This window comes from Chiroxiphia lanceolata, chromosome 5 (assembly GCF_009829145.1).
Source record: "Chiroxiphia lanceolata isolate bChiLan1 chromosome 5, bChiLan1.pri, whole genome shotgun sequence".
Taxonomy (NCBI): Eukaryota; Metazoa; Chordata; class Aves; order Passeriformes; family Pipridae; genus Chiroxiphia; species Chiroxiphia lanceolata.
This window is the reverse complement of record NC_045641.1, coordinates 65,673,366-65,685,952: the sequence shown is the minus strand read 5'-3', so window position 1 is coordinate 65,685,952 and position 12,587 is coordinate 65,673,366. Positions and strand designations below refer to the sequence as shown.

At 39.3% G+C, this 12,587-nt stretch overlaps 1 protein-coding gene across 3 annotated transcripts in view; it reads left to right on the top strand.

Annotated features, from left to right (window-relative positions):
* Nucleotides 1–12,587, top strand: part of AEBP2 (AE binding protein 2) — a 46,134-nt gene that overhangs the window by 10,339 nt on the left and 23,208 nt on the right. For all 3 annotated transcript variants that reach the window (XM_032688854.1, XM_032688853.1, XM_032688855.1), the window contains exons 2-3: nt 8,359–8,566; nt 11,728–11,835. In XM_032688854.1, the coding sequence (XP_032544745.1) occupies nt 8,359–8,566; nt 11,728–11,835 (316 nt within the window). The remainder of the gene's footprint in view (nt 1–8,358; nt 8,567–11,727; nt 11,836–12,587) is intronic.

Sequence of the window (12,587 nt, the reverse complement as noted above, 5' to 3'; positions counted from 1 at the left end):
ATTAACTCTCTTTTTCTTAGGATCTATTTTAATCTCACTTTTAAATTGGCATGATCATTTGGAGAGCATGAAGCAGATATTAATTTAAATCTACTTGGACACCGGTGTACAGTTGCCTTGAGCACTGCATTTCATTGCATCCTGGTACCCCAGTGCAGGTGTTCTGAGAGTAACTTCACGAAGAGATTGGCATTAAAGTTTGCTCAATACTCATTGAAGGACAGCAGAAGTTAAACCTTAGTCCAAAAACCATAGGAATTCCTTCTGCTTTCATTTAGGAGCCAGTAGAGCAGTTTCTGTTACTAATCTGTTGTATCTGTAGCTCCCATGTTTAGAAGTGATGGAGATAGTATAAGAGAGAGAAATAAAATCCCTGGGACAGGTGGAGGAGCTTCCTGTCAATGATGGGAGCTCAGGGCTGATAATTTGATCATTTTCAAGCTTTATCTTTGCTTGACCATTGATTGCATTAGAAGTAGTGATTGTAAATTTTTTCATTTGGTGGCATCAAAAAGCTGTAAAACCACAAGTGGGCTGTTGTTTTTGTGGAACTTGTCCGTTGGCCAGAGCTGCACACCACACTTTTCTACTCCTTGTTTTGGAAAGGAGTAGAGTAATGGGAAACTTGTGAAGTTTTTGTTTTCACTCCAGAATTTTCTTAGTGAAATGAAATAATGAAGTGCTAGGGGATGTCACGAGGCGTGTCATCATCATCATCATCATTATTATTATTATTGCTATTATTATTATTTTCTTTCAGCACTTCTGTTTTGACTTGGTATTTGAATGATTGCATTTGGTGCTGTTTGTTTTCTTTTGGGATTAGTACCTAGTTGGGTTTTAGTTTTCCGGGTGGAAAAAGCTTTTCTGTTGATTTCTAGGCTTAAACCCTTGAAGTTGCTGTAAGATGTGACTGTCATTTGTAGTGTTCCTGCTATTCTGAGGTTGTTTGATGTGAGTGTTACAGTTCAGTTTTCTTTCCTAAGTTTCCCTCGTTTGGTTTGGACCAGTGTAGCTGAAGCTCCACGTGGTCACTGACCACTAAAAAGGAAAGAAACTAGCAGGGTATTTATTTTTGTTTGGTTGGTTTGTTTATTTGTTTGTTTTCAATCCCTAAGATGTTTACTTACTTCCAGTGGGGTTTGTAGTGTTTGGATTCGGGGACAATCTGCCGATTTGATGTTTTATGACTGGATTATCGTTGTGTATTTCAGAAGAAAGGGTTCTCCAGGCTTGGAGTGGTGTGGTGTGCAGCGGGGTTGGTGGTTGGTTTTAGCCACCCTGCAAGGCGTGTTCCCTGAAATTTCTGCTCCTTTTTAATTTGATGCTTTGTAAAATGAGGTTGTTCCTTACAGGATCGGTCACAATCATTTCCCTTGGTGTTGGCTGAATTCAGCCGGGTCCTTTGGTTACCTCCTGAGCTGAACATCTGGGGACTGGGAGCTCGGCACTGTCGGTGGAGGTGCTGTAACCCTGAAATGAGCTCCTGTTGATCAGACTGAAGTGGTGCTTGTTGACCCTCAAGGGCACGGTATAAGGCCCATCTGTTAGGGCTGAATTTTGCCTGAGGGAAGGTTACTTCAGTTAAGGTCTACAGGGAGTATGTTTAGCAGACATTAAAAGTATAATAGCAAATTGATTGGGCTTTTGTGCATGTGTTCGGTGCCTGGCTCTACTATTGCTTCAAGTGGACAGTTGCTAATGGGAATTCATGGAAAATAAAAATGAAATCATGTTGCTGTTCTTTTGGGGTTTTTTGTTGATATTCCTTTTAGACTCTTACTGTCTGTTGTTCTGAACGATAACAAAAAAAAGAGAAAGAAAAAATTTTGGTGATTCCATTCATTAAATTCAATAGAAGGGATTACTTGCAGCAGTGAGGAAAATGATCTCCTCAGAGAGCCAAGTGTGTGTCAGGAATTATGTGCAAAATACCATTTTATTTAATGCATTAAGTCACAGGCTCGTTATATTTTCATTCATATTTGACTGTACACAAAAATTAGTACCCAGATGTGCACATGGTAAAATATGTAGTTTAAAATTTGTGCATTTTAAATTTGGAATAATTTCGATTTTCTTTTATTCCTTATAGAAAATATCCATATTTATGCAGTTCCAGCAGTGGCTTAGTTTTGTTCAGATTCTGAAAGGAAAAAAATAATCCAGAATTTAAAGTGCTTGAAAAACTTCTGTTTTCTATAAAGTGAAAACGACTGGCTGTTATTTTTTGTTTCGGGGTTGTTTTTTAAATAGAGTTCGAACTAAATTTAGCTGGCTAGACACATTTGCTTCACATGCACATGTAGCTTGTGTAGGTACTAGTCTTTCAACATGAAGGTGGTGCTAAAAAAGTCTTAATCAGCTTGATAATGAAGATGTGTTATTTCTAGCCACAGGTAAAATAAGTACAGGTAAAAATAAGACCTGAAAGAGTGCCTCTGAGGTAATGATTCCTCTATTTAAAGCTTGCATGGTTTTGCTTAGTGAACACACTTTAAATGTCAGCATCGTTTCAAAGCTGTTGATCTCGTGGTAGAGGGAAAATTTGTAGAAGGAGGGGAAAAAAGTCTGACCCTTCTGAGAAGATTCTGTGTTTTCAGTTCTACCTTGCTGCGTTTGGCAGACACTGCCAGTGTTTGCAGACTTGGTAAAATGAGGTGTGGGTTTAGGAAGGTGTTTCAGAAAGGCAGTCAGTTCTTGCCTCTAGAGCTGTGATTTTTACTTCAAGTTGATTCAGGTGCTCACATTAGGATGAAAACAGGGACGACATAAGCTCGAAGACTATGTTGTGCTTGCTGTAACAGTTTTAAATTTTAGTAATTAGTCAGTCTTTTGAATGGTGCTTCTTAAAAACTGCTATTGTGTGTGCAGGCTCTCTCCAGCAGTGACTGTTTTTGATGCTCTATTGTTTGGGATGACCCCTGAGCTGAACTCTCTGAAACTCAAATGTCTAACGTTCTTCATCAGGCTATGGTCTGTAGATCCATTACAATGGAACTGGAGCCTGCTTACAGCTTGGGAGCAAACCCAGACCTGTCTGTCACTGGCAATAGGGGAATGCCACAAGCGCTTAAGTTCTGCTCGTGTCATTCGGATTTGATAGCGGCCGTCAGGATTTAAACAGATCTCCTGGCTGCCAGAAAAGGGCTTAGAAAAAGGCAGAAAAACTTGCTTTAACTTACTTAGATAAAAATCTGTTTCGGTTTGGTTTATTTCTTTGTTTTATTACCAGTGTTCAGGGTTTTTTTTGTCTTTGTTTCATTTGCCAGTAGTTTGCCCAGGATGTCTGTGTTTGTCTTACTGTGTTTTGTTTTCTCCTCTTTGATGCACATTATTACTTTCCCACTTGTAGGCTTAGTGGATTTCAGATGAGAAAGCAGGACATAATTTCCATTACTACCTTCCCTTTTTAAAGGAATTTTTCTGTCTCTTATATCATCCCGAGATTGGACTGAAAAGCCCCATTCATAGATTGAAAGATACAGGCACTGTTTTCTGTCCAGCCCTTCTTGGGCTAAGTCGATGCTTTCAGTGAGGAAAAGTCTCAAGTGGAGTAGTTAATATGGTGGAGTATGTGCACACCCCATGTGTCCTACCCTCACACCCTTTCTGAAATGACGAGAAACAAAGAAGTGGGTGAATCGCAGCTCTGACACGCACAGTGTTGCAGTTCAGTCTTCAGACACTCAGCAGCAGCCACAGCTCTGACTGTAAAACTTATCTTTCTGCTTCATCTCGAAATGGCAGGTCAAGAGACCTCCCAAGGCAGTGTCTTTGATGCTATATATACTGCAAACTTTTCTCTGAAAAGCTTCCTGATATTTTCTCACTGTATGAGAGACGAGAGAAAACTGCACACGCTTGAGCTGGGCAAGGTACTCGAGTTTCACAGATTGTCTTTGCAGCCTTTGCCTCTTCAGGGGGACAGAACTCGCTGAGTGAGACAGACAGAAATTAATTCTAGGTTCTCAGCACTGTGAGGTGCCTGATCACCTGAAATATGCTGGCTCTGGAGGCACAGAGGAGGAAACAAAAAATGTATTTTAGATTTTTATTTAACGGGTTGTTTCTAGAGAAGGAATGTGCCAGGGCAGTGAGTTTCTTACATTTTGGCAGTGTCTATCTAGAGAACCCTCTGAAAACACTGGTCTGTTTTTGTGTGACTCCTGGCTATTTTGTTTCATAAGCAGTTTAGCTGTTTCTCTAGTAGATCCTGTTACTGCAGTATTCATCTGTGCTCTTTAATGCCCTACACAGAGGTCTTCAAACTAGAAGAAAGGAGGGCATTTTGTCTTAAATAAAATACTGAACTGTTTCTGCACCACTGTATTTGAATTCTATTTTCCTCCCTTTTTAGACAAGATCTTGAATAGGTTATAGAATCATAGTCCAGTGTAGCACTTCATCCTCAATTTCCAAGAAATTCCGTGTGCTACTACTTGGTTTAAGTGTTACAACCAACTTTTTTTTAATTCCAGTTCCTCTGGTACAAAATTTTGATGCTGTTATGCAGCTCTAATCTGTTAGCCCTCAGCAAACACTTAGAAAGCTGATTTATTTCTAGTAGTTTAAATGTTTGCTGGGTTTGGTTCTAATAGCCTAAGTGTTATTGGTTTCTCATGTCATTAATAACCCTACTTATTGGGATAGCTTTTTCTGAGTCAGTATTATTAGTTGACTTTTACATATTTTTATCCCAAAACAAGAGGAATTTTCTACAGGTAGGACAGAATATAAAAAAAAAGAAACCCTAAAATCTTAATATTTGCATTTTTTAGGCTGTAAAATCAGAGTGCTGTGATTTTGTGTCAAGATATGTTGCACTGTATTTGCAGTGTGAAATAAACTCTCACACGGGTTTATCAATTTGAGGTTTTTTCATCTCAGAGGAATTAAACAGATTTCATGCCTGTGAACTGGAGAAACCACACACAAACCACACACACCTTCTCCCCCCAACCCTAGATTTTTTCCTGGAACTTGTTCAGCCTTACATTCTCTTACTGCTTCCCTGCTTAAAACCAGACTGTAAAACCAGGGCTGTGCTGAACCCCCCTTGCAGTCTGTCCTTGTGGTCACCAGCACTGTTCATCCTCTCAGTAGGAAGTCTGGGGGGTGTGTGGGAAACGTACTGATGCTGTCTGTGGATGTGGAAACTCCTACTGACTGTAAACAGCTTGGAAGTTTGAACTCCTACTGATAAGAGTGTTTATGAAGCTGCCCTTGGGTACCTTGAGCCGTGAGAAAGGCAGGGTCACTCATCCACCTGAACTGGTCTGAGGCAGCTGTTGCAGGAGTGCTGCTGCAGTACTTTGCCATCCTTGGCTAAGCAGCTTCCTGTTGGGGCCACTGATCCGTGTAACATCACTGTCTGTGACAGAAGTGGCTGGGTGCTGTTTTGTGTGTGCCCAAACCTACTTCCAAGTGCTGATTTTGAGAGAACTGTATTGGGATAGCTTGAACTGAGGGTAGAGATGTGTGCCTGTGTGTGAAAATTAACTGTTTAATAACTACTTATTCAGTTTTTCTATCATCCTGTAGGTAAACTTTGCTTTCACGGTGCAGTTTTACAGATTTTATTTTTGGGGATAATTTTTGGCCTAGGCATCAGCTGAGCAAGGAGGAGATATCAGTCCCATAGTTGCATCTATTGTGAGCCTGGCATGGTGGAAAAATTGGGATTGCTTGCAACATGTTTTGTATTTAAAGCTTCTGACAATTTCCTGCAGGGATCCTAAAATGCTGTTGCCAGTAGCTGTAGTTAGTGGCTGTTAATGCTCTTGGGGCTGGTAGGTTCAGCTCAGGGCTAGTTGAATTTTTTTAAGCTTCCATTGAATATAAAGTAAGGTATTTGGGAAAGGCAGTAATATAAAAAACACCCAAAACTGTATCTATGGTTGGCTGCCATTTCTTTACTTGCTAATCACAGACTGGGAGATTGTATGTCACAAAAGGAATCAAGACTCCTGGGTAGGGAGTCACCTACCTGGGGGGAGGAATCATGGAAAACTGTGTGTGTTCAGGGTGTAGAAAAAGGAAGAAAATAAGAATAATGGGTGCATGTGTACAGCAAGTAGCCCATGACTTTCATGGGTAGAAGCTTCTACCCACTTCTTTCATGGTGCCTTCTAAATTGTTAGGTGATTTTTGAAACTGGGAGGGGGGGAGGTGGAAAAAGGCAGGTGGTGTTCGTGTAACATTTAGGAAGTATGTATTTGATATACCTTTGTTAAAGTGAAAAGCCTGTTGAAAAGGTCTCTAAAGCTTTCTTTTTAACTTGGAAAACAAAGGCCTAAGAATAATTGGTCAGTTTTAATAATAGGTGGAGGCTAATGGGTTGGAAGAAGATTTTTAAGGGGTCTGTGTTTGGGATGTGGTATTTGGCATTTTCATAAATGTTACCTTGCTGGTACCTCTGATAAGAGTTTGCTTATGAAACCAAATTACTCAGGGTAGTTAAAACTAAAGCTTAACTGGGAACATTGCTAAAGAGAATCTGGTGTTTTCACTGAGGCAAGACTTTTTTTTTTTTTTTTTAATTGAAAAATGCAGTGGAATCCACATGGTGGGTGAGAAGGGAAAATCTAAAAAAGACAAATATCTGTGATTTCAAAATATATCACAGAAAAAAGCTACTAGCACAGTAGTGATTAAAAAAGATACAGATAATTTGAGAAGTCACTAGTAGAGACTTCTAGAGCAAAAGAACAAATGTACCAGTTATATCTTCTGATTTTGAATAAAGGTGTAGTTTTTCTTTCATCCATCTCAGAATGTGTAATAGAACAATACTGAATATGTAAACAGTGGTGGTCAAAAATATGGAACAGCACCTACACCTTAAAAGCAGAATGATTTAACATAGAAATGATGTACAAGAGTTGGGGAAGAAAAGGGATATGGTAAATGATAGAAAATCATAAATATTATGTAGATCTGAATAGAAGATGACTATTTTCTTTTTTTTAAAGGTAACGTAATTAGATTTTTTTTTTCCTTGTGCTTTGCTCAGAAGAATATTTAAAGACATTTATGCAAAAATTACTGCTGCATAGTGGGCTGTATTAGCAAAAGTGTATGTATATGGTCAGGGGAAGGGATTCTTAACTCTACTTGGCACTGTTAAGACTGTGGATTACTGGGACTCATCCCAGTTACTCACATACTGGAGAGTCTCCAAGGTGGTTTGGATGCTGAAGCAAATGCAATACATGGAGAGGCTGAGAGTGGGTTTCTTGAGTTTTAGGATAAAGGAGGGCAGGATTGTTGCTGTGTTCAGTGGTTTGGTAGGGAGGTTTAACAGTGGAGGAGGCAGAGTCATCTCAACCCTGCAGCTGCCAAGGATGAGAGGCCACAGACAGAAGTTACAACACTGGAAATTCTGATGAGATGTTGGGAAATTTTCTCCCTCCCGCACAGCAAGGTTAGTCAGACATTGAGAAAATTGTTCAGAAAGGTAGCAGAAATTCCAGCCTTTGAAAACACCCATTAACAGCTCCACTGGACAAGACCAAAGCAATCTGATCTCACTTGCTGCTGTTTAAGGAGATTTGACCACCTGGTCTTTTGAGGTCCTGCCAAAGATGAGCTGCTCTGTAATGCTGTGGCTTTGCAGAAGACAAAACATAAAGATCCTAAAAGGCACTGAGCAGGTTACCAAGATAAAAAAAAGGTGTATCAGTACCTATTTAATGAGGAAGAACATTTTGTCTCCGTGCTTTTTTTTCTTATATATGTGGAAAGAGCACACTCTCTGCAACCTTTTTCTGATCATTTGATGTTTTCTCTGTATCTGCCGAGGTAGAGAGCTGGAGGGCTGATGAAAATGACCCCTGCTGGCCAAGGATTCCCTCTGCTGCCCTTGACTTCTCTGGAAAGTTTAAAAAACCTCGAAACAAAAAGCATTAGTTTAGGCAATGCATGTGAAAGACACTATACCGGGACAATGTGGGAGTACCTTAAACCTGTAAAACTTGAGTTTTGTGTTCTTTTTAAGCATCTAGTGCTGGTGGGGGATGCTGGTCTTTTTCCTTTTCTTCTCTCCTGGGAAATAAATATAACGAATGTAGCTTAAAAATTACTTTGTTAATCACCTAAGAGCTAATTTTCTGACAAGTCAGTGAAGGGGAGAAGTTTCCATTCCTCCCTTTTGTTCCCAGCGTACAGAAGTTACACTGTCAAGTGATAGTAGCTGTTTCCTAACTGTAAATAAATAGTAAGTTTGTTAAGTTGTTTTTTTTTTTTTGACCTGTCTAAATATATATCTGAAACAGAAGAGCTACAGTTTTTATTTGTTCTGTTAACGTGCAACAAATACCAACTTGGGTTCGGTTCTGTTCTTGTTTTGTCCTGCAGTATAAGCAGCACTATCATGGACGTAGACAGCACAATTTCCAGCGGGCGTTCCACCCCGGTTATGATGAACGGCCAAGGAGTTCCTGCCTCCTCTGCCAAAAGCATTGCCTATAACTGCTGCTGGGATCACTGCCACGCCTGCTTCAGCTCCAGCCCGGATCTGGCCGATCACATTCGCTCCATACACGTGGATGGGCAGCGAGGAGGGGTTGGTGTTTCTTTTCCCTCTTTCTTATTTGCCGGTGTTTTGCTCTCGAATGACGGTAGCAAATTCTGTGTTTCAATATCCCACTTTCTGACTGGTGGCAACTAAGGTTGGGCCTTGCTCAGTTTTGTATTTGGCGTTCAGCTGTTCTCCTTTGCACAGTTTGCTTGATTTGTTATTCGTGTTTTTAACTGAATGCCTAACTTTAAGGATATAGTAAGTTCTTTTGAATAAATTATTTGAGACTATCAGGTTTTTGATAGTGTGTTAACTTCTCAGCATCCTGAAGCTGCTGGTGTGTCTTTAAGTGCTTATACTTTCTTAAAACTATTAGTGTACGTGTTGCTGCCTGTGAACTCAGGTGAAGTCACATCTTAATTACTGTTACAAATGGAGTCTCACTAGAGGTAAAACACATCCAGAATGTATAATTGGGAAGACATAAGACTGACTCAAGAGTGCAAAGTCTTACCAAAACAGCCCTGTGCCTAATATTGATGGCAAGTTAACCTTCAGTATAATTACATCTAATTTTTTTTTTTTAAATTGAGGTGCATATATAAACATCTAAGTTTCACTCTAATCCCTGGTCAAATGATAATTGGTCTCAATTTTAATGTTTCAAAACATCTTCCAGTAGAGTAATTTAATTTCAACTGTGTGCTTAACTACCTGCCCCTCCCCAGCCTCCCAAATTACCTTTGATGCCTGGAATATATCATGTAAACTACCTTTACATCAAACACAAGCAATCTGCCTGCTTTAAGTGCTGTATGTGGCAGCTCTTCAATTTTTGAGGGAGACAATATTAGTTCTTAAACTAGGATAGTCATTGTCTTTTGACTTTTTGTCCTGTCACTTCTCCAGAAGGAAAACGTTAGGCTGTTACACCACTTTTGAATGAATAAGAAACTTAAATAAAATGCTAATTTGCATTACTTTAAATAATTTACATGTAAAAGTGTCACTGACAGCCAGGACTCTGGTTGTATTCAGCTAATGATTTTTGATACGTTTGAACTTTTCAGCTTCATATTTGATGGCTTTTTTTCAGCCCAAGCTCTAAGCAGAATCGGCTTTTTAGCCACTCGTGAGATGATGTCTGAGTTCTGTTCGTAGGTTTATAAAAACCTTACGTGAATTTCGGATGAAACCATTAAATGGATGAGATGTATTGGTATCCTGTGGGCTTTCATGTAACTGCATCTCTGGGAACCTTTGTTTTCCCATCCAAGACCCCTTTACATTTCTTGAAAAGGGACTGGAAGATTTTGCAGGTTTTGGTTTGATTTTTTTTTTTTTTTTTGAGGGATTTTTTTGTGTGCATTGTGTTTCTGGTCACATTCCATGTAACAAGGTTTGTGGGTAATTTTGTATAGAAAAGATTAGCCAGTATTTGTCTTTTTGAAAGAGTTGGCTGTTGGAAGCAGGAAGTGTCTAATATCTGTTGCATTCGGTTCACACTTTTTAATCCTCCTACTGGAGATGGTTTATTTTTTGAAAAGTTCCAACTGGGTGCTGTGGAAGAGGGATGGATCCTGGTGGTTTCTTTTCAGGGATTTGTCTGCCACCTGCCGGTGAGGTGTTTAAGTGTGTTAGAAATTGTGTTCTTGTGGCTTTGGTTGGATTTCAGGTATTAACTACAGTGACTGTAAATTTAAAGAAAAGGGGAGGATTAGGAATTTGAGAACAGAAAGGAATGTGATAAACATCTTTGAATGGTAAAATGTATATTTTTGAGCTAATACTGAGATAATGGCTCCAGTCCAAATTAGGTTCATCCATGAAAAGCCCAGAAAACTTTTTGACAGAATAGTTTTACTTCCAAAAGATTTTTTTTTTTCCCCCCAAAAAAAAGGCTGGATTCAGCCTTTTGACAGGAGTTTCCAGTAAGCCTTGTCTGGACTTCTGGTGGGTGGTTGTAAAACCAAGTCCCTGTATTTTGGAGGGATTGCATTTCCACAGTCTGTAACTTCACACCTTTACCAAGTGCCCTGCAGTTGCTGGTGGAATTATTGGGACAGTTCTGGAGCTGTTGCAGAGGCAGGGACCTTGGAAATTCCAATTCTGTTGCTTTGGGGGAATCTCAGAACTGAGGAGTGGCAGCCATCAAAGCTTTAGGGGGCTGGGCCTTGTGTCAGTAGGTCTGGCTCAACCATACAGACATTCAGGGTTTTCCAGCTTTGTATTAGTAAAGCTGGGCCATCTATCTATTATACAGCAAGTATGTAGCACTCCTGTGGCTGCTCTTTTGTTTTGAAAATACAATCTTTTGAAGATTGAAGGTTTTTATTCTCCAAATGAGAACAAGAAACTCAAATCCAATTAGTTTCCTGCAGTTCTGAAAACCTGTATTGTGGACAGTGCTGTTTCTGGGGACTGTATTTTGCTGTGACAAATTAGGGCTTTACCTCCCTTCACACACAGACCTGTTGAGGAAATTCTAATGAAAGGCAAGTTCACTGAGCTTTTTTATTCCCTCAGTTATAGATAAACACAATGAGAGGAGAGAGAAAAGCAGCATGAGTAAGTTCTGCTCCTATTAATGCACTATTGTGCATGTGACTGGTCTGTACATTGGAATCACAAAACACCCATGCATTTTGAATCCTATGAAAAATGGTAACTTTGTTCATCAGGAATTGAATATAAGGTCCTAACTAGAGGTATTCCATAATACAAAACTCAACTCTGGTATACAAACAACTGTATTGCAATTAAGAGTTTTTATGTTTTCATGCTTAAAGAATGAAATTATTAGTTGTTTATAAGAGTAAATAATTTTATTTCTGTATCTACTACCCAAAAAATGTAGACTTTTCATTTAAAAATGTTCTGACTCAGTATCTGGTGGATACAGAGACTGAATGCAAACACAAACTCTTCGCAGTGGATCCTGTGGCTTCAGTTGTGTTTATCTGCAGGAGCATCTGTGTTTTGATATTTTATTCCAGTGACCTGCTTTTGTGGAATACTTGTGGTTGTAATTATTTTTCTCTGGTGAGATATGAGAAGTATGTTGAAAAGAAATGGTTATTGCTCAAAATCCTTTGATGGATGTATTGTGAAATATGGCGAAAAAAACCAGGCTTTTTTGCTAATCTGTCTTTTTATTTACTATTTTGTTTGACTTTCCTAAACTTACCACATTTTTACTCTATTAGGTGTTTGTTTGCTTGTGGAAAGGTTGCAAAGTATATAATACACCTTCAACAAGTCAAAGCTGGTTGCAGAGGCATATGCTGACACACAGTGGGGACAAACCTTTCAAGGTAAGGTTCACTGTGAGATACAACATCTCTTGTTTTAAGAGAAATTCCATTTAATTTTCCTGATGCAATGTGTCAATTGAAAAATACCATCACAGGAGGATTTCTTAAAAAGCATCCAATGAGCTGAGCCTTCATCTTTGCAATAGTAGTGCCCAAAGGTCTCGTTCTTTCCTGGAAACAGGTGAAGATGCTGTTATTGCTTCTCTATCCCTGTTTCTTTTAATCTCTAAATGGCAAGGAAGTGTAAAACTAAATAGTGCTTAAGTTCAGGGGGTTTGTGCATTTTTCAGTTGAGCTGCTGACACTCTGAGATGTTTTGTATCATATTTTACACTTCCACAGTAAACTTTGGATCATGGCTGCTGGTGCCCATTCTGTGCTTGAGTAAGAGCTGGTTTTGTTAAATTCAGTTGAAACGCTGTCAGTGATTATTTATGGCGAACTTCTCTGAAAATAATAAGGAAGTCAGGAATGCAGGGCCGTTGAGCTGACTGTATTTCCTGCATAGTATTTTCTAACTTTCTCTTTCTTTCTCCCCCTAACCTGTACCTGCAATTCTAGGTATAGTAGTGTTTATCATTCCCATATCCACCAATCCGTTATTAATGAGTTGCTTCATCCTCTTATGGATACAGTTGGGGCAGTTCATAGCTGTCAATCCTGGATCACTTGATGGTAAGTCCCACCCACACTACTTCAGACTGAAGTTCTCCTTCCATGTAGGATATGAAAATGAACTAGGTTTGTTTTTT